The 21227-nt window shown below is 37.7% G+C and overlaps 5 protein-coding genes across 5 annotated transcripts; 1 reads left to right on the top strand and 4 right to left on the bottom strand.

Annotated features, from left to right (window-relative positions):
• Nucleotides 1–637: 637 nt before the first annotated feature.
• LOC113781268 lies at nucleotides 638–1277 on the top strand. Its single transcript, XM_027327178.1, has one exon. It carries the CDS (start codon nucleotides 856–858, stop codon nucleotides 1027–1029), a length of 174 nt encoding a protein of 57 aa, XP_027182979.1. The 5' UTR covers nucleotides 638–855; the 3' UTR covers nucleotides 1030–1277.
• A 3439-nt stretch (nucleotides 1278–4716) lies between these two features.
• LOC113779269 lies at nucleotides 4717–7602 on the bottom strand. The gene has a single exon (XM_027324812.1). The coding sequence runs from the start codon at nucleotides 7173–7175 to the stop codon at nucleotides 4896–4898; it is 2280 nt and encodes a 759-aa protein (XP_027180613.1). The 5' UTR covers nucleotides 7176–7602; the 3' UTR covers nucleotides 4717–4895.
• Nucleotides 7603–11057: 3455 nt separating this feature from the next.
• On the bottom strand, nucleotides 11058–12153 carry LOC113779337 (membrane steroid-binding protein 2-like). The gene has a single exon (XM_027324898.1). The coding sequence runs from the start codon at nucleotides 11942–11944 to the stop codon at nucleotides 11375–11377; it is 570 nt and encodes a 189-aa protein (XP_027180699.1). The 5' UTR covers nucleotides 11945–12153; the 3' UTR covers nucleotides 11058–11374.
• A 661-nt stretch (nucleotides 12154–12814) lies between these two features.
• On the bottom strand, nucleotides 12815–15260 carry LOC113781452. The gene is made up of 2 exons (XM_027327390.1): nucleotides 14600–15260; nucleotides 12815–14482 (listed from the first exon to the last, which is right to left on the bottom strand). The coding sequence occupies exon 2, from the start codon at nucleotides 14189–14191 to the stop codon at nucleotides 13334–13336; it is 858 nt and encodes a 285-aa protein (XP_027183191.1). The 5' UTR covers nucleotides 14192–14482; nucleotides 14600–15260; the 3' UTR covers nucleotides 12815–13333.
• Nucleotides 15261–15539: 279 nt separating this feature from the next.
• Nucleotides 15540–19165, bottom strand: LOC113781242. Its single transcript, XM_027327146.1, has 4 exons — nucleotides 17065–19165; nucleotides 16424–16605; nucleotides 16121–16272; nucleotides 15540–15856 (listed from the first exon to the last, which is right to left on the bottom strand). The coding sequence occupies exons 1-4, from the start codon at nucleotides 19085–19087 to the stop codon at nucleotides 15796–15798; spliced, it is 2418 nt and encodes an 805-aa protein (XP_027182947.1). The 5' UTR covers nucleotides 19088–19165; the 3' UTR covers nucleotides 15540–15795.
• Between the last annotated feature and the right edge of the window lie 2062 nt (nucleotides 19166–21227).

Raw genomic sequence — 21227 nt, 5'->3', positions numbered from 1 at the left:
AACTTGAGTTAAATTAAACCAAATTGAATTATTAAAAAAATTAAAGAACATGTGAAAGCTTAAATAAACAAAACACTTGACATAATTATAGAGGTAGCACACAAGAATCTCATATGGTTACTTTGAGGTTATAGAATTTAGAGGTTCTGGATTCTAATTTTCCTTCTCGCTCCTTAACCCACATCCCTTGTTTTTTTTTTTTTAATATTTAAATCCTCCCTTCTCTTGCTTAAAATAATTGAAATAAAAAGTTAAAATCCTACTTTGTCACAAATGTTAAAAAAAAAAGAAAAAGAAAAATTTAGCCCATCAAATGGGTACAATACCCGCAGGGTCCCGCCTAACCATAACAAGCCATGCACATAAGAATGGCTCTCGGCTATGTGGTCAGGACGAAGGGTTCCAGCCCTGTTTAGCCCATTTTACCGGAGCCTGAAAACTGATTAAGGGTTGAGGATTGAGGGGCTCGACCGGATGCCTTACAACCCAAAGTAAACAATCTGAAGCCCAATCCGAAAGAGTACCATCCAAAAGAGAGGTTGGAGGGAAAAAAAAAGAAGCAAATCCATCTTTGGTTATAAGTGGGTCCTACATTTCCCCGATGGCAAGAACCTTGGGGAAGGGGTCAAACTGTCATCCCCCCAAAACAAAACCTTTAAATCCCTTAAAAAACCTTTTCTGCTCTTTTCAATTTTCACTTCACTCAGAAAACCCTAGAAAATAGAAATAAAGAAAATCAGTGGAATAGTTCTTCTCCGATCTCATTAGATTTTCTACGTATTAGAGCTTCCATCCTCAATTCTCCGGATTACCGAAAATCCCACAGACAATAAGAACTAAGAAAGAAATTCAGGTATGGGATTGATTAGGAGCTGTTTTTCATTCATGGTGGGTACGGTTTTTGGGGTATATTTAGCCCAAAACTACAACGTCCCCAATGTTCAGAAGCTCTGCAATACCGGTTTGGTAATTGCCAAGCACATTGAAGAAAATTATCGCAAGCCCAAGAACCGAGACAGTGATGAGTAGTTGGCCGGCTTTTCTGGAGTTATTTTGAGTCCACCAGGTGTTTGATTTGAGTTTGCTTTTTGGTTCAGGGGATAACTTTTGGGAGGATATTTTTGGGTATAGGGAGAAAGGTGTTTTGAAGGTCTGGGGTTTATGAAATTTAGTGGAAGGATTAGGAATTTAGTTATAGTTGTTGGGAGAGGGAGATAAGAGAATTTTGGAAATCCAGCATATTTTGTTTATGAAATGGAAGTATGAAAATTTCATTACACTTTGTCATAATCTTAGCTGTGCAAATTCTTGTTTCTCGTTATTGAGATTGATGATTTTTTCCCACTGTGAATGACTTCTCTTAAATTCTTGGTTTATTTAGTATGCAGTTTTCATCGTTTTCTTTTACAGGAATTGTGTGCATTTTTTGGTTGGACAGAAGCATGCTATTTGGTTGATTAAATGTAAAAGTGGGGCATATTGAAGTATTAAATCCGTTGAATTTTATTAGGGATAAGCAGCTGGAATTGTTAAAAAGGTTAACTTATCATTAATAATGCTGTAATTAGATCCGATTTAAGATGCTTTTGGTTATGGTTGTATATGTTATGTTCTTTTCTTTCTTTTTTTTTTTTTTTGTAATAAGTGAAATTCACAAAATTAGCTATTAGTTGTGGAGAGATTGCACGTCGTGCATGGATAGCATAACTAATGATAGAATATTTAGTCCATGTCCAAAGTTCATAGAATTTGAATGATGCAATAACAAAAATTATGTTTTGCTTGTTCTTTTTGTAATCCAACAAGTCTTAACTGCAGAAACTGAAGAATAGACTGTCAGATTGTAGTATCAATATATGGATGAAAAAGTAGGTTTGAGATGTTTTTGACATTATATGTTTATAGCTGTAAATTTAATGGCAAATTTCATAGCCTGTGCTAAAATGCGATGGTTTAACTTTCTCTTATGATCAACATCGTAACTTTGGAAACAAAATGTGCAAATGCTGCTAGACATTGGCTTATCACGTTATTGATGTAGAACTTTCCGCTGTACGGTTCATGGCAGTAGGCTCAATCTTTTCCATGGTATATATCTCTATTCAAGTCTTTCCACTACTTGTTATCATGCTATATTATTCTTGGTACGTCAAAGACTACCAGCTCCAAAAGTTAATTGCTTAAGTTGTTATATTAGGCAGTAATTCAACAATCTATGCTTGCTTATGTCAAATAGAAACAAAGGCATTAAGTAAGCAGTTGCAGCTGTGATCTCGATTAAATTCAGTCATTTCTAACACGTTCATCAAATTCCTTATGGTGGCGGGTGGCCTAGGCAAAACAAATATCTGAGTACTGGTGTCATATGATGACAAAGATTGAACATTGGATGTTCAGATTTTTGGTAGAATTTGTTTGACCAAATGTAATAAGGTAGAGGAAACTTACTCCCTTGGCACCTGCTGGATGCAAATGTACACGCTTTTGCATGTGTTTACAACTGTATTTGTTTTATATATTTATTCATGGAGGATGTAAGATGGATTTGGAACTTAGTTTCGGAAGTTCTTAACAATATGATATGGGAGAGGGAAATAGTAGGAGTCTAGGAGGAAGCAAGAGAAGTACTGAAGTTAAGATTTAATTCCACCTGAAATTCTTAGGATTAACCATGCCAGGTAAGTTATCTTCCATGCTCAAAGATGGTACTTGAAGCCTTAGAATTCTCTAAAATTGTTGGTTTGCTGTCTTTGGTTTTTGCTTGCACATGATGTAACCAAGTCCTTATCTGGTTTCAGGTTTCACTGATTTTATGTAGTTTTAGTTAATATTGTGGCAAGGAATTATGAAATAAATCACAAATTTTAAAGATTTGGCTATTTCTAATACGTAGAGAAGCAAATGACAGATCACCATGAAACACTGATCTTCTATATGAAAATTGATCAATGTGTTTCAATTGGGATGGGTTTGAGTGGGCATGCATTGGCTTTCCCTTTTCTCTGCAATTTAACTTGCATATTGTTGCGTGGCTTGACATTCCCTTTGGCTTTCTACCATATGATCTTGGTAGGAAAACTGTTTCTGATTCTGGTGGATTACATATGGTGCTATTACTGAAAGTTTCCTTTTCACATACTTTTTCATTTATTTCTTATATCTACTCCATTAAATGGATGGACCACCAACTTCGACTTTTATCCTACCAGTATCCCCTGTTTCTGGTTCTGGAAATCTCTATTTTCGAAATGGGAATTGGATCCATCATGTAGCCATTTTCCCTGGATAGAATGGTGAGATTTGCGTTACTGTCGCTGTTGGGCTGCAGGTTTTGGCGGGTCAGTATGTGATCTCGTTGGATAGCCATTAGAGTAATAGTTTCAACCTGTCATAGTCCTTTGGGTAAACAACAAAAAAGCCCCCTGTGGTTAGGCAATCATACATAAAAACCCCTTGTGGTTTCATATCATACCAGTCGATACCCCGTGGTTTGAATTAACCTGAAAAGTGGACGGAAATCGTCAAATATTCGGCGTGTGTCTTAAACGAACTGCAAAGGCGCGTGCATATGCGAAAAACAGATTTCCACCACAAACTTTCACCTGATATGCCTATTTTAGCCTTCACTCTTTAATAATAAGAGACCAGCTTCCGTTTCTTCTGAGTCTTCATTCAATCTGTTTCCAGATTATTCATTAACTACTGTAGACACCAAATTTTTAGTGTATTTTTATTTACTGTTATTTTTATTTTTCATGCTAGTTTTTATTTACTTTTAGTCTTTTATTTTTGTTTTAAGTCATTTTAGCATAGAATTTATTTTTTTTAAAAAAAAAAAAGAGGGAAACCCGCAAGCGGGTTTCAGGCTATTTAACAAATTACTTAAAAAAAAAAATTTTTTTTACATGCAAGCTGCGTTGAGTTGCACATGCCCATCGGAGGGCCCTAGGATGCCCAGCAAACCTCCCCTCTCATCCTCACCCTTCAGGTGAGGGTTTGAGAGTATGTGTTTGATATAAATAGAACAGAAACGCAGCTTTTAGTCATTTTACATAAGGGGGAAACCCGCAAGCGGGTTTCAGGCAGGCTATTTAACAAATTACTTAAAAAAAAAAAAAATTTACATGCAAGCTGCGTTCTTCAAAAGGGTATTTTCGTCTATTCACTCAGCTCCGTCTGTTTTGCCGATTTCCGTCCACTTTTCAGGTTAATTCAAACCACGGGGTATCGACTGGTATGATATGAAACCACAGGGGGCTTTTATGTATGATTGCTTAACCACAAGGGGCTTTTTTGTTGTTTACCCTAGTCCTTTTATAAGGACTTTCGCTTCTTTCTCTCACCTCATCTTGCAATTGTAAATGGTAATATGTAAACATTTGTTTTGTTAGTTCATTGCTTCCTTTCATACCTATTTGCTGAACTTTGTCTATATGTTTGTGCTATTCAGTGCTGAATGATTAGGCGGAAGAAATCAGCAACTAGGTGAAAAGCATTGCTGCTTGGATGTGTTAATTTGGTCTAACTGCTGCAGCTTGGAATGCTCCCTTGTCTCAATTTTTCTTTTATGTTTTTTCTTCACAGCTGCTTTAGGCTCTACACTTTTTACTTGGGTTTGAGGTAGCTCATTATGTACTTATGTACACCATTGATATCCATCTTGCCATCCTTTCTTCATTCAAATACTATAACTAAGCATGAAATATTGTTCAGTTTCCAAGTGAGCTTTTGGCATTGATAGCAATACAAAGGTTTACTATATATGTACAAAGATGATTAAACATTTTTTAATACAGCATCACTTTTTTTGAAATTAGCTCTGGAAGCAAATAATTATGCTTCTTTTGAAATTTACATAACCTGCTTATCTATTCCCAGCTTTCCAACTTTAGTTCTCAGTCAATAGTAAGATACAAGTCTGGGGAGTTACTGGAGGCTGTGTCAGTTTTTGTGGATGAAGAATTGCACTCCAGAAGATCTTTGCGTTTGCTCAACATCCTCCAATGGTCAATGTGCAACAAATGCTCAGGGTTTGAACTTGGGAGTGGTTGCTGCTCGAGAATCTCCAATATCTTCTCTGTTTTCCCAAGAAGAAGAATGGCATTGCGAACTCTATCTTCCCTCTGTTCAATTGCACTTTGGTGGCATTGCTCAGAGATCGCATGGTGTAAGTTTGTAAAGCAAGCCCCAGCTATTTCAGTAATCATAGCAGACAGTTTCTCAAATGCTGTCTTGCCACATTCCCACTCTCCGCTATCAGAACTTAGCACAAGAGTCTGACATATTCTATACATTGAATTGGCGACTAACAAATTGGTTGGCCATTTGGAAGCATTTTCCCTTAGATAAGCTATTGGATCTTTCTCCTTAAATTCCTTAAACCTTTGCTTTGCTTTTTCAGCAAGTTCTTCGAATATTACTTTTGGACGCTTATCTTGGAGGGATAGTTGGTGGAGATCCACATCCATCCACTTGTAATGGAGATCGACTCCTACCCACAGTACTTCTGCTGCCTTCCTGACGTTTATCAAGTCTTTTTTTGCATCTAGGTTGTCTTCAATGAAATTGATGTATTTGAGTGCTTCGTGTACGCTATTTATCAACTGTTTAACCAAGTCACGGTCAACTTTGGGAAGTGCCACTGCAATGCTTGTTAATGTCACTACAGGAAGCGCCCAGCAATTTGGAGGTTCTTCGGAATCTAATGAATGGACCAGGTCACTGTCAAACTTTATTACTCCCTCAAACTCCTTAGAAGACTTGAGTTTCTCCAAGAGTTGTATGGCATGTTTTGGCTGCTGCTTTTGCCCCATCCTGATCCAATGGCCAGTAGCGTCGCAGTTTTTTCTCGTCATCATATGAATGAACTCTTCCTCTCCCTCCAGGTGCATTACAAAACGACTAAGATCCTGCATTGGATTAGGTTGTGACTCTAACTCTGAATCATAGAGGGACATACTATTGCTGGTATTGAGGCGCCTGATCATGTTTGAGAAGGACCGGTAGCTTATCAGGAACCTGATGATAAAGAACAGGGAGATAAACCGGACTTGCTTGCTTAAGAACACCACCCCAATCTGCATCCAGATACACAAATCCAAGATTTTGCCTTTTAGGTTGTGTGCAAGCTTTCTATAAAACCGACTGTACAACCTCGAGCCCAATGGGCACTCTTTTAATTGCTTGAGCTTGAGGGTCCAGTATTTCTCCAGTTTGAATTTATTTTTGCAGGCCTTGTGTGCTCTCTTTGGGCACCTGAAATTGATGGTAGCGAACCATCTTGAAGCTGGAGCTACCGTGCCAACTGCGATTGCTACGGTTTGAATTATTAAAATGAGCGTAGTTGACCACTTGTAATCTGAGTCTCCCACACAGAACTTGAACTCCCAGGGCATGAAGAAACAACGGATCATAGCTTCTGCTAAAGTTGCGGTGCTCAAAAGGCAGAATGCTCCTGAGGCACTGCATGTTGCTATGCGCGCCATGACAAACTGGGGGTTACAGGTGTGTGCCATGATCCAGTATTTTGTCAAATCTTCCTTCAATCTGTGAGATGCTTTCTGGGATGGGCATCTGTTAGATTTATCATTGCACTCTTTCACTGCTAATTTATGTTTTTTCTTGTATTTGAGATCAAAGTAACTCTTTGTCATAGGAATCGTCAAAGCTGAAGAAATCATGAGTGCTAGCAAAATTATCATAACAGCCATGGTAACTGCGTATTCCCTCCAGAAAACATAAATCACACCCGTACCTAACTGGATGCAGATGTTCACTATGACTGTGATTGCAAAAATTCCCAAAGCCACCAAGTTTGCCAGGAGCTCTTTGCTCTCCATGTTTCCAAGCGAAGGCATGAAATTAGCCATCACTGTGCAGATGAAGACGGTGCTGCTAAGTTTTGCCAGCTGATCCTGCCGCTGGGGCATGGAGGTGTTCAGATCAACGGAAAGTTTAGTTGCCACGGCTAAAAGGGTGAGGCTTGTTGCATTGAGAGAGAAGAACTTGGAAGGAAACCAGATCTTTTTGTAGCGTAAGCCGTGAAGGGTATCAATGGCCATGGCGATTGCACAAGCTGCAGATGCTGCTGCAACATACAAGCCGATCCATGGGATAGGCTGGTTGAACTTGGAGTCATCAAGGGAACCATCTATGGTGCAGCCAGTCCTGCCCATCTTTCATTCGCTGCTTCTGGATTGCAAAATGAGGCTGTTGAAGGTAGTGATTGCTGTGGAATAGGATTGCCAAGGATTGACTCCTCTAATAGTAGCAGTTATAATATTTTGCTAGAATGGGCAAAAATTCACCAGCGCAGGCTTGTTCACTGGATTTATATCTGTGCTCTAGGTCCTTTAATTGGGTCGGCGTCACCTGGCTGCTGGTTGAAAGTCAAACTCAACGGATGATTTCTTCCTCGGATACCGGGGAGATATAATAATTGCTCATTGCAAGTGGGTACTGCTAAGTTTCGTTGGAGCCGGATAACTAAGCCGCTGGGCTTTTCCTCAACTTGCTGGCTGATGTTACTGCTGAGCAGCTAAAGATTTGCTTTTGTATTAATTCCAATATGGAAAAGCTCCAGCATAAATCATTGGCCTCAAATTTTCTGTATCATTGGAGTAATTTTTATTAACTTGTTTATTTTACGGGTTGCATTATAATTAATAGTAATTAAATCATTTACGAAGAGTTTACATGGTTCCACTGAAGGCATAAGCTGTCCTCCATGACAACTGTTTCCACCGCTCACACCTAACCTTGTAGTACTAGTACATGAATGTGAGACCTGGCAGGGTGTTAAAAAAAAAATGTCATGTTCGTTTAATATCACGGGAACTAAGGATGTGTTTGATAAAATTAAAATTTAAAACGTGAATTCGTTAAATTATTAAATTGTTAAGTATTAAATTTGATATATTTGAGTGTATAGTTTATTATTTATTTTTTAAAATAATTTTATTTAAAAAATTTAATATCATTTAATTAATAAAATATTATATTTTTTATTATCAAACACGTTTACCTGTGTAGAAAACATCAAGGCTGACGAAAGAGTGAGATTGCTGCAACCATCAATCGCCATCCCACTTTGACTTTTTAACATATAATCACTGGAGAAGAAGATAATTCCCAAGTCAACCCACGATAATTCTATTCACAATAATAGGAGTAACCTAACTGAGATAATCCTTACTGTTAATTAAGGCACGGAAGCAGGTGAAATTGGTGAATTATTACTTAAAAGCAAAAATAAATCAGCAGAAGAAGATATTAATTGACTAATACTACTCCCATATAAAATGAAATGGCGGTTAACTGAGATACTAATACTTACTGTTAATTAAGGCACGGAAGCAGGTGAACTATTACTTAAAAGCAAAAATAAAGCAGCAGAAGAAGATACTGACTAATACCATATAAAATGAAATGGCGGTTGCCCTCACTTTTGTATGTAAAATTTGACTAGACAAAACCATCCGCCGGAGAGCCAACACTACTGGAAGCTGAAACTTTCATTTGTTTATATATATATGGGATAATTTCAGAAACCTCCCTTGAGGTTTCTAACAATTTCACTGAGCTCTCCTGAGATTTGAAAAATTGCATATACCTCCCTTGTCATTTAAAATGACAATTTTATCCTTAAATATTTTAATGAAATTCCCTTATTTGTTGGTATGCTTATACTTAGAATGAGTTTTAAAATTATTTTTTCATTCTTTGTCCTTCTTATTCCTTTTTTAAAAAATTTTCGCCAATAAAACTGTAGAATTACCACTATTGCCTCTAATTTCTATATAATCAAATGTCAAATTAGTGATTTTTTTGATGAGTTAATTTATATGTAATCCAATGTTTTTGATGATCTTTGTTTTCTATTTTTGGTATCAAAATTAACAATAAATAAAAAAATAGCCCAAAAGTACTACTAAATTATGATAATTCCACTATTCCAAAATTTCATAAAATTCATAAACTCTAAATGAATTATTTCAACATTTTCTTTTCTATCTTATAAATCTAAATCTATAATAAAATACCATCAAAAGTATCATATCATAATAATAAAATTATTATTATAGTTGTTTATCAAATAGTAGATATGAATATGAAAATTTTGGCACCTTTTCCTTATAATTATACTAAATAATCTTATAATTGTATAGAAAAATAAATTAAAACTCATTACACAAGGGCATTTTTGGGTATTCATTTAAAAAATTGACCAAGTCAATATTATTTTAAGGTTTTGTTACTAAAATTATCAAATCAAGAAAGGTAAGTGCAATTTTTCAAACCTTAGGGGAGCTCAGTGAAATTGTCAAAAAACCTCAAGAGAGGTTTCTGAAATTATCCCTATATATATATAGAATTAATCTTCTATATACTGACAGTATACATTTTCACCATTTGCTGCATGACACATAATTCGAATTTGAATTTGAAACCTAAATTTTGTACATGTGTCGTGCATCCAACCGTGATAGTATGTACACTGTCAGTGCATATAAGATTTACTCATATATATATATATATATAAACAAAAATAGTAGTGTTTTTTCTTTCTTCTTCCCCTATTTACGGGTTTTCTTCGTTATTTTTCTTTCGGCCTCGTTCATCTTCATAGTCTTATTTGGAAGGCAGTTTCGTCAATTGTTTGCACATTTGTTTGAAACTGCCCCTCATGATTTTAGTTAAAAATCCATCCTTCAACTTTGAAATGGACTTCCGCTAAAAATGATGATAGAGATCAGAAAGGTAGCAGTAATTTCTAGGCATAGATGGCTTTCTTCTGAGTCTTCTATGATGTAAAATAAACCATATGGATTCCGCACTTATGATGCTAACAGTGCTCTAGTAATATCAGAAGGCTGTCCACGATAAGTTTTAGTAGCTGATCAAGACTTTCTCGGTGATTGCACGTTTGCAACGTAAATGAATAATAGTCCTAAAGAATCTTGAAACTGAATTAAACTTGAAAACATGCTTACCAACACCAAACAAAATTGCTAAAAGTGCTCTAGTCTAAATGATTTCACAGGTTAGGCAGACAAGCATTGCCCAAATGGACCGAAGCTGTTTCAGTGTCCTGAATCATTGGAAACTGATGGAAGGTTTTTCTTCATTGCAGCACGTCACTCGTCAATGTATGCTGCTGCTTGACTAGGTTCAGGAGCTGGAAAGTCACATTGCTGCAGAATTTTTAGAAAAATGGATGGTTGAAGTTGAAGAATTTGAAGGTATAATTCAGATACTACTGGGTACATCATTGCCTAAGCGAGTTGTATCTAACCATCCAGGAAGTTTTCTATGACATTACATGTGTAGGTTTCTGATTGACCTCAACTGATTCATAGCTAATAAACCAGATCCTGAAGGAAAGACATTATCAGAATATTCCAAACTCTGTTGAATTGGATAAACAGAGATTTAAAGTGAAATTCGTTCAAGACAATAAGTGCAATAAAAACACAAACTTGTATGCTTGAGAGCAAAGAAATGCAGAACATTTTATGAAGATTAGTGTGGGTATCTGTTACCCAGTGAATCATCTGGAGTTGATGATGGAAGAGCCAATTATTGACTATATATATATAATGCCCTGATGAGCGCTTAAGGATTCAAACGTTCCATCTCGGTAGATTGAAAGCAAGAATGGTGAGCGTACCACTGAGGTATCATTATTATCAAGGCATCCAATCAACAGAAAGTTTAGCTGTCACAGCTAAAAAAGCAAGGCGTGCTCAAACCAAAATTTCTTGTAGCATCCGTGAAGCCCTGATGGGCTAACATAATACATAAACTGCAGATGTTGTTGCAGCAATGCAAGCCAATCCATGGCATTGGCTGCAGGCTGAACTAGGAACCATTGTAAGTCACAATCAATGTTGCAACTTGGAATCCTAACCATCGTTTCATACACTAAACTTCGTACAAGTTCCAATCAATCTTGATAGTACGGCTGGGGTTCGGACAAACAAGGTTTTCGGTTCTTCATACTGTGTCAATCTTGTCCACTGGAACGCTACCCAGTAGGAGGCTCTTCTTAATAACACAACACGGCTGCAAGCTTTGTTATTAATACAAGGTCAATCTTGAACACTGTAACCAATGGTAACTGAGTTTGATTTCTTGCTTGCAACTCACTGTAAATATGACTAGTAGTCTTCTGTTTGATCCATTGACAATTGCAGTTCATGTATTGCAATTGTGAAATCAAAATACTAGTACAAAACAAAGTAGCCAACATATTACGTCTTCATACTGAATTGGCAATTGACTCAAAATATATCAACGTTCATATTTGAATCACTAATTTCAATAGAGTAATTTAGTAGAGGGGAAAAAAAACCTAGGCTTCTAGGAGGGCTTCTTACTCTGCTTCATTTCCCTGGGCATTTTCATTCTTGTCACCACTTTCTTGTCCAGCTTCTTGAGTAGTCCTGTGGGAAGAAACAAGCTGCCCAACCTTAACATATTTCTCCATGAACTTGTATTCCCAATCTTGCAAGGTTTCAAGCTCAGAATTGCTGAGACCTTCAATGTTTCCGGTGAGATCTTTAGGGTCAAAGGACATGAGAGCCAAGGCACGACTTGCATCCCTCCCAGCAAACAAGGCATAGGGACCACCAGGACCGTAAAACATTCTTGATCTGGAAACATCATAGATCTGTCCTTTGATGGCCATAAGCAAGGGCTTGTTAGGGTCCTTGCCATCATAGGCCAATAATTCTTCCTCGGTCACCTGATCCCCTAACTGTACGGGCTCTCGGATTACATATTCATTTGTCCTTTTGACCTCCATGTAATCCCCTCCTGCCACGAACATCCCGCATACTATTTTGTAGGTTACAATCATCATTGCTAATATTGTGAAGAATGCTGTTGGGGATAAACCCGTGTAGTGGGTTATTGATTCTGCAAAGCTTGTCCAAAGACTCATCCTTTTTCGTTTTTTTGAACTTTAAATTTCTGGGGTTTCTTCTTCCTTTTTCTTTTCTTTTCCTTTTGGGATGTGAAAATTTTCTGGAGTCTGGGATCTGAATGGGATCAGAATTTGGTAGGAAGTTTGGGTCGAAGGTTTTAACGCCAGCTAACCACAGAGCTTACTGGTGAGAAGAATAAGGCGGCGTATGTATGTTTAGTCATCAGTGGACTACTTTTGCCGGCCCTTGCTTGATGATTTATTAACAATGAAACCTCAGCCGTCGATGTAAACCAGGAGATGTCCTAGTTGGTGAACACGCTCAAAATCATCTAAGACGGCTTGACTGGTGAAAGGAAACTTTTGACTTTTGTCCATAAAAATTGTTCCTCAATAGATGGGACAGAAAAGATTATTTTTTTTAGCTTTTTTTTTTGTTCCCTTGGATATAATTTAAAATGAAGCGAGCGGAAAGAAAAATCGAGGAAGCAGGTGGGCAATGGTGCCTTTCCTAGTCAATAATTTGGTTTTAGCCTATGGAGTACAATTCCTGCGAGCAAGTGCTATTGGTTTAGAAAAACTGGCGTGTGTAATTCTGCAAGTCTTCTAATTATGCACTCTTTTGTCTGTGTCTATAATTTGCGGAGGGTGTTAGGTAATTTCGTGGTAGATGATGGTAGGTAGGACCTTTAAGGTCAGAAATGTGCCTACTCTTCCAGGAAATAAAAATAAATAAATTAATTAATGAAACTCATATTTGAAAAGAAAAAGAAATTAAAATCAGGCTACAGCCTTTTAAGATGATCATTTGGAGAGCATAAATGGAATTCAGTCTCTTAATTCTTGGAACCAATGTTAAACGGCCTGAGATTAATGTAAATTCTCCTAATCAAGGCAATGGGGTACTATACTAAGAGAAATGAAGCGTGCTTCATCTATCCGAGGTTAAGATGATACATTTTCTGGCTCGATTGCAATGGCGCCACTCATCAATATATGCGGCTTGACTAGGATCCAGAGTTGGAAAGTCACGTCCATCAAGAATTTTTATAATACCTTCAGTTTCACCTAGAAGAAGAGCTGCATCACGCACGCTCGCCTCCCTTTCCTTAATCGTGCTGGCCTAACACTTCACAGTTTATCACTCGTGGTAAATTGGTGAGGCAAGCAGCCAAAATGTCTGCAATCATGATGGATATTTGGTCAAACACCTTCACATCTGAAGGCGGACTGTCTTATCTGAAGCCCAGTGAAATGGTTTGGCTGATTCTGTCCATTGAGTTAGCAGCAATTAACTTGAAAGGCCAGTTAAGAGGATTCTTCATCAGGCTGCCATTATATTTTCTTTTGAACTCTTTGAAAGTGTGTTCTGCAACATCGGATAAGCAATAAAGTGCATCAAAGGATTCATGATTTTTTCGAGTCATTTGTAACTTGTAGGAGATCCACGTTCAGCCCCTTGAAGTGAAGTTCAACTCCTACCCATACAGCATCTGCTGCATTTCTGAAATTTGTTAGTTTCTCACGTGTGCCCGGGCTTTTCTCAGCATACAAGAGACCTTCCCTCACAGATCGTTGCAATTCGGCTGCAAGGTCAGCTTCGTTGTTGGGAAGTGCAATTGCAATGCTTGTTAATGTGATTAAAGGCAATGTCCAGGAATTAGGCGGCTCTTTTGCATTCAAGTTGAGAATTTGGTCCTTGTCAAACTCTATCAACCCCTTGAGGCCTGTAGATTTCATGAGAAGCTGAGCTAAACTTTTGGGTTGTTTCCTTTTACCAGTCAGAATGAATTGATTAACACCGGAAGATATTTTATCCAGGACTCTGTTGGGCAATTTTGGCTCATCTTCAAGCAAAAAAATATAAGGGCCAAGATCTGGGTCACTTCTAGACGCTGGAACTGATCCGTTCTGATTGTTTGACGCAGCAGAACTCGGGTTAAGTTGTCTCTTGCAGCAGTTAAGAAATGACAATACAAAACTTGCACACAAGATAGAAGAGGTTTGCAAGCTTTTGCTTACTACTATGATACCTTTCTGGACTGCAATACAGATGTTAAGAACAAGAATCTTTGCTCGTTGAGCGAATTTCTTGCGCTTCCGTCCACGAACTTGAACGGATAAAGGACTTTCCTCCCATTCTTCTAGTCTCTGTATCCAGAAATTTGGTATTCTCAAACTGTACCAGCATATGTCGTTGCCTTCCGCTAACCACTTGAATTTTGTTATGGTAAACCATTGGTTTACCGAGATAAAAGTTGCCATAATCACCCCAAGAGACTGAATAATGCATATAATATAGATGGCATCTCTATAATCAGTATAACTACCATTGCCAACTATCTCCCAAACATGTAGATATGTTCTAACAACTGCTTCAGTTAGGATGGCAGCCTAGGAAAAAGAGATTACCCCTGAAGCAAAGCAGGTCACAGAGCGAGCAATCACAAATTGGGGACCCCAGTTTCAGCCATCATCCAGTATTTTCAGCACCTCGGCTGTAAGCTTCCTGCTTTCTTCTGATTCACTTAAAATCGAGCTGTGTAGTTCAGAGTACTTGTGTTGAATATATGCTTTAGTGGTTGGAATTGCGATAGCAGTGGAACAAAGTAATATGATTAAGAATAGCGACTAAAATAACAATGATATACTCTACTTTAGTAAGTTAATTACCTCGGTTCCTAATTGGATGCAGATATCCATGAAAGTGGTGATGACCAGGATACCTAATGCAGCTAGGTTCGTCCAAGTTTCAATATTATTCAATGGCCCTAAAGAAAGCAAGAACACGCACATTGAGGTACACAGGAAAACCATTACCACTCAGCTTTGTTAGCTGATCAGAACTGCCAGGCATTGGATTATTCAAGTCTGCAGACAGCTTCAATGCCACTCCTAACACTGTTAGTGAAGCAGCATTCAGGGCAGAGTATTTGGTAGGAAACCAGAGCTTCTTGTGACGGAAACCATGGAAAATATCGGCCACCACTGCCAGAAAGCAGATCAGAGATGCAATTGCAATATAGAAACCTATCCAGATCAGCGGCTGAGCATATTGTGCTAGTTCTTGTAAAGTTCGCTGGCATGCTTCGTATCGTTTTAGCACTACTTCACAAATTATGCTATCACAAGGATCATAAGGCATTGTGCTAATTCTTTGTGGCGGCTCTGCTACAATGTGTGGCTACATTCATTGAGAATCCTATATAAAGCACTGGATTTAGTTTTAGCGCCTAGGCCATTGTATTGACGAGTTCTTTCAGCCACTGCACTAGACACATAGGACGTCAACTATTTACTGTCTGCTCTTTGTAGTGCTGCCAAGAGGAAGCTCTTTTCTTAATATGTAACCGCTTAACTTCATTGTTTACCATCACCGTGATAGGTGACAACGTATGAAATTAGGCTGGTCCAAATGCATGGGTGAAGGTTTAGAAGATTAAATTATGATTCAGATGCATTGGAAAGGAACTGTTTTAATGCAAACAGCTTCGCATCTTCCAATAGAGATAATGCAACTATAAAAGTCTTCTTTTTTTTTTTTGAGGGAATACAACTATAAAAGTCTAACAACACGTTACAAGGCCAGTTGAATTGAGATATAAATATACATCATGAAATACTTCTAAAACAATGCATTAATTATAAGGTCGGTTGAATTGAGATATAAATATGTACCATGAAATACCTTTGCTTTTGGATCCAAAGATTTGACAAAGGATTTGACATTCTTTCAGATTCCCTGGTTGTTTAGAACTGATAATTACAGATGCTGCTGTAAAAATGCATCCACCATAAGCAACCAAGCCGAGCAATGGAATATCTCCTCCGCCTCCTAGAGAATGCAATGTGGCCCCGAGTAGTAGAACTTACAATATCCAACAGAGTAATGCAGTTGTAAAATGCACTCCCAAAGCTTCAGGGCTAAAGCTACAGTTAAACAAGGGTTCATGTTAATACCAAAACACAAAATTTAATGTCACTGCAATTTTTTGTTAAATGTAATGAATTTATCTGCCAAATCAAATACCATCACAAATTGACTTGAGCCGTATAGTCTTGTCATGTTTGATGGAGCATCAAAACTTTGGTCTGACGATATCATTTTTTGAAAATAAGTGGTAGTAATATCTCTTTCTTTGAAAGGCAAAACAGTACTAGTCTAATTGGAGTGGGAAACAGACTATGACTCACTTTCCATTGATGCCCAAAAAGAAGCCAGCAAGAACCACGCAAGTGCCAAATGCCATCATGGGGATGTATAGATCAGGCGCATTAATATCACAATATGGAGGTTTGTACAAAATTTCACCTCCAACCATCTCAGTTGCTCTTATCCAGTGTCCCTATATTCACAATGCAAGGTGGCCAAACAATTAAATTCATCATGCAAGCACTTTGGAAGTATAAATGAATCAAGAAGACATCCCTGTTATTGTCAAAAGTAAGAAGGAGAAAAGAATAATCTCACTGATATATGAACATTTTTCTACATACCTTGTGCAGAAAAGGAAAGAGAATCATCTTGATTTTATTCTTCACGTAGTCATCATTCACTTCCAAATAGTATTGGGGATTTGAGAGGTGTCTGCTTACATAATTGCTTTGAAGAAATGATGAACTTGACCCAAAGATTTTCTCGCCGTATGCACCAAATTCATTTTTCACAAGATTGTTTCCTGCTTCAATGAAGACATTTCCAATTGGATTTATGCGCTCGGAGGTCAAGGGTCCAGGCAACATGGTATTGGTATTACTACTAGAACTTGATTTTCCATACATTGCTAGAACAAACCAGAATTGTATGCAAATTAATAATCGATAACCCTTAGATTCAGAACCTGTATCATCCTAAAGAATGGCAAGAATTCAACTGTTCTATCTAAGAAAGAGGAAATACATATGTTGATATCATGTATGTTGTCTTTAATGCCTCTACTCAGGCTTTTATTTCAGTTACACATCATCTTCACCGGCTTGCCTGTGAGTTGCATTATCGTTGGATAAAGAATTTGAAGCAAATAAATTTCTCTGATTGACTAAAAGACGCCACTGATAAATATCTGCTGCAGGATCGGGAGTGAAGCCTGATAATTCACACTGTTCATGAAGAATTTCAAGAATTTTTTCAGACTCACCCAGGAGAATAGCAGCTTGACGGATGCTTCTCTCCCTCTTTTCAACTGCATCAGAGTGACACTTCATAGATATAATATGTGGTAAACTGGCAAGGCAAGCCAAAAAAATATCTGCAATCATGATAGATATTTTTGCAAATAATTGTTCATCCGTAAGATCATTGCCTCCTTGATAGTACAGCAACATAGTTTTGCTAATTCTGTACAATGAATTAGCTGCTATGACCCTTAAAGGCCATTGAAGTGGATTATCAGGCAGCTTTCCATGTTTACTTGCCTTGAACTCAATAAGATTCCTTTCAGCTACTTTGGCAAGGCCTTCAAGAACTTCTGGGGATGTTTTCCCTTCAAGACTGTTAATATCTTCCTCCAACCACTTGTGATAGAGTTCAAGTCCAACCCACACCAAATCTGCTGCGTTGCAGATGTTGATGAATTCCTTTCTGTTATTCTGGTGCTTCACTATCATGTTTGCAAAGCGGAGGCCTTCACTGACGCTTCTTAGCAACTGATCAGCTTTGTCATTCTGAATGTTGGGAAGTGCAATGGCAATGCTTGCTAGGGTCACTACAGGTAGAGTCCAGCAATTAGGAGGGTCTTTAGAACACAAACTTGGAACTTGTTCATTATCGAAATCTGCTACCCCATGAAAGCCTTGAGATTTTCCCAGAAGCTCAAGTAAATACTTTGGTTGCTGTTTTTTCCCTTTGAGGATCAATTCATCCACCTCACAGAAAACTATCTTCAAGGTTTGTCTGGGCAGTTCTATCTCCCCTTCAAGTAGTAGAATGTAAGGGCTAAGATTTTGTTCCTCACCATATTTAGGATCTTGATGCCTTTGATCAGTTGAGGCAGAAGAATCAAATTCAGATTCAACCCTGAGTATCTTGATACGAGATAGCAACAGCTTGAAGAAGCTCAAGAGGCTAGCAGATAATAGCTGAATGAATTTACCGGCCCCGACAATCATAATCTGAACTTTTATGCATAGACTTAAAATGATATATCTTATATTGTAAACAAGTTTTCTGCCCTTAATACCCCGGATTGAAAAAGGTATGCGGCTTTCCTGCCAATATTCCAGCTGTTGCGTCCAATATGTCTCAATTTTCAACTCAAATTTGTTGCCTTTTCTGCTTTTTTCTAAGCATTTCAAATTTGCAGCAGTGAACCATCTAAACGTAGGGGCAATGGTACCAACAGCAATTCCAACAGACTGAACCACCAGAATACACATGGTTGACCAATGATAATCGGAAGAACTGTGTAATCCATAGAGATTGGAAATACGAATTATTGCTTCACCTAGAGTAAGGGCGCATAGTAGACAGATTGCTCCACAAGTGGTGGAGGTTGCAGAACGTGCCATCACAAATTGGGGGTTACCCGTTGCTGCCATCACCCAATACCTTCTAATTACTGATTTTACATTCTCAGCTGAGAATGTCCCATTTTGGGCATTTTCATCATTCAAAGCTGTTTGGTCCATTTCTTGGTACTGAGCTTTGATATGTTCCTTGACAATTGGAACAGATAAAGCGGAAGAAACAAATATCAGTAACATGATAAACATGACAGTTGTGGCCAAAATGTATTCAGTCCATAAAGAGGAATCTGCCACATTAATACGAATTTCTATGCAGATATTTACAATGGCTGTGACCACTAGAATAACTAAGGCCATGAGACTCATTAACATTTCTTGGTCATCCATGGCTCCCAAGGAGGTTAGAGAGTTACCCATTACAGAAGTCATGAAAATTGTGCTGCTAAGCTTTGAGAGCTGATCTCTAGTACCCTCCATCGGAGTGTTAAGGTCAACTGTGAGCTTCGTTCCTACACCTAACAATGTCAAGGTCATTGCGTTGAGAGTAAAAAACTTGCATGGGAACCAGAACTTTTTACACCGGACTGCGTGGACGGCATCAGCAGCCATTGAGAGCGTGCAGATCAAAGAGGCTGCAGCAGCATACAAACCTATCCAGGGCAATGGTTGAATAGTTTGATCAATGTAATCTCCCATAAGCTTCTTCACCTGAGGCGGACTAAATTTGTCAAGGGATCAGAGAATATAGCAATTTGCCTTGCATTTCAAGCACAAAAGCAGTGCCGTGGGCTTGGGGGAGTCCAATGTATACGTATAGGGTTGATTATGCTCTGTTTTTTTTTTTTTCTCATTTCTTGACTTCAAGTAATAAAAGTTCTATTTTACTACTTCATGCAGCTTTGGTGTAAACACACTGACAATTTCTAGAACCCTACGACAAACATTTTCTCTCGTCAAAGTATGAATGTTTACTAGTAATATTAGAAAGGTCGTCATAGCTCCAAAAGTCATTCAAGAAGGAGCAACTCTACTTTGCAATCAATGGTTGGAAATCCGAGATATGGTCCACATTTAAAATACAAAAAATCCTCGTTTGTGATTTGGGGTTTAGTCACGATACTTCCTCCTGTGTTTTATAAATCCGAAGATATTTCAAAACCTTCACATAATCCACCTGTGTTTTGAACTTTTTTGAATTTTCATGATTTGAAGTTTAGTCACAATACTTTTTCATCATTTAAAAACCTCTATATAACCCTTGTGTGTTTTAAATTTTTCTGAATTTTTACCTGAAACCTTTTTGTAACCAGTAACTAAATGAAATATCAAAAGTATAACTATTTTTAAGTAAAAATTCAAAGAAGTTCAAATCAAAGGGAGTTACGTGAGAGTTTTTAAATAATGAGAAGACGTCGTGATCAAACCCTAAATCATAAAGGAAATTTCTTATATTTTATCCTAAAATATAAGATCAATGGTCCACGGCTTGACTGCAAGAGTGGTCTTGTATCATCGCACATAGCAATCTTACGCGTCTTTTGCCTCCGACGGTGCAGCCATCATGGGTCGCAAACAGACTTTAAGAGTAATAGCATATAATTGGACATTATCTTAAGAGTTTAGCGACCATTTTGATCAATCGAACTCTCCGCGTTGTCAATTTCAAGCGAAGATGCCCTGGTGCTTGGGGCGGTAGTACGAGTCATTTTCTCTTCCACTGCTTCATTTATATGCCAACGGTGGCTGCTCAACTAATAGAACACGTTCACCATATTTAATACTACTAAGTAAACGATTCAAGTTTGTGTCTCTCTCACTTGTGGAACTACTAGTAATGCGTAAGAACCTTCTTGAGTCGCAACTTGGTGTGGTAATCATCATGAGCCGCTGAAAAATGTACTAATGTCCTGTTCTACTCTTGGAAGTTGGAATGGGGTAAACTTTTTCTATGATTTAATTTTCTTCTACCAAAGCCCAAAAAAAACACACACACAAAAATGCAGTAGTATACTGTAATCAACATGTAATTTGGCAGCGACTAAATGATTTTAATCGTTTCATTAATGATCACTGGGTTAGCCCGTAGTTAAATAAATATGTATTACTGTAAGAGTAATTCTTATGTCAACTGTCATGTATACGCTATTACGATTTGATTCATAACATACGTGTAAAAGTTGAATTTCAAATTTAAATTTTATATAATTGTCATTCACTGTTAGTGTAGGAAAGATTAATCCCTATTTAAAGGCATAATTTTGTTATAAGTAAATTTTATATATACTGTCACTATCATTGTATGCACTATCACGATTAGACTATACATGTGTCATATATCTAACAGTGACACGATAGTGTATACATTGACAATGTATATAAAGTTAATCTTTTTATTATTACACAACAACATCACGCCTTTAAATATATGAAGTAGCATGGGGAAGGGAAAAAGGGGCAAAAGTAACTCTTTCTTTCTCTTTTATTTGATTTTATTACACCCATCCCTTCTCCCTAGATTTTATGAATCTTAACATCACCTAAATTTGATTTATCCGTACGATAAACTCATTTCTTGCCTGGTGGAAAAGAGGCGTGGAATCCATGACTGCCAAGCCCACGCGTTGGGAATGTAGTATTCCCTAAAGCAACTGAAAGGCGTGAGATATCCAGCAACTAAACCACGCCTTTATGATGTGGCATCTGAATGGGAACGAAGTCAAGAATTGTGGATACATTTTCCCGCGCCTTGAGAAGTCAAGTCTTAAAGGCGCGGTTATATATATCAACCCGCCATCGGTGGTTATAAAGGCTGTTTGATTAGGAACCAGAAAGGAAT

This window comes from Coffea eugenioides, chromosome 8 (genome assembly GCF_003713205.1).
Source record: "Coffea eugenioides isolate CCC68of chromosome 8, Ceug_1.0, whole genome shotgun sequence".
Lineage (NCBI taxonomy): Eukaryota > Viridiplantae > Streptophyta > Magnoliopsida > Gentianales > Rubiaceae > Coffea > Coffea eugenioides.
Note: the sequence above shows the minus strand (reverse complement) of the source record. Positions and strands in the feature narration are given on the sequence as shown.

Excerpts from the sequence above, each read along its gene's own strand:
- LOC113781268 (XM_027327178.1), top strand. The coding sequence starts at position 856 with ATGGGATTGATTAGGAGCTGTTTTTCATTCATGGTGGGTACGGTTTTT.
- LOC113779269 (XM_027324812.1), bottom strand. The coding sequence starts at position 7,175 with ATGGGCAGGACTGGCTGCACCATAGATGGTTCCCTTGATGACTCCAAG.
- LOC113779337 (XM_027324898.1), bottom strand. The coding sequence starts at position 11,944 with ATGAGTCTTTGGACAAGCTTTGCAGAATCAATAACCCACTACACGGGT.
- LOC113781452 (XM_027327390.1), bottom strand. The coding sequence starts at position 14,191 with ATGGCAACTTTTATCTCGGTAAACCAATGGTTTACCATAACAAAATTC.
- LOC113781242 (XM_027327146.1), bottom strand. The coding sequence starts at position 19,087 with ATGGGAGATTACATTGATCAAACTATTCAACCATTGCCCTGGATAGGT. Across the intron at positions 16,606-17,064 it reads TCAAGCTGCTATTCTCCTGG|GAAACAATCTTGTGAAAAAT; the intron begins GTGAGTCTGAAA and ends TCATTGAAGCAG. Across the intron at positions 16,273-16,423 it reads TCTTTCCTTTTCTGCACAAG|GGACACTGGATAAGAGCAAC; the intron begins GTATGTAGAAAA and ends TTGTGAATATAG.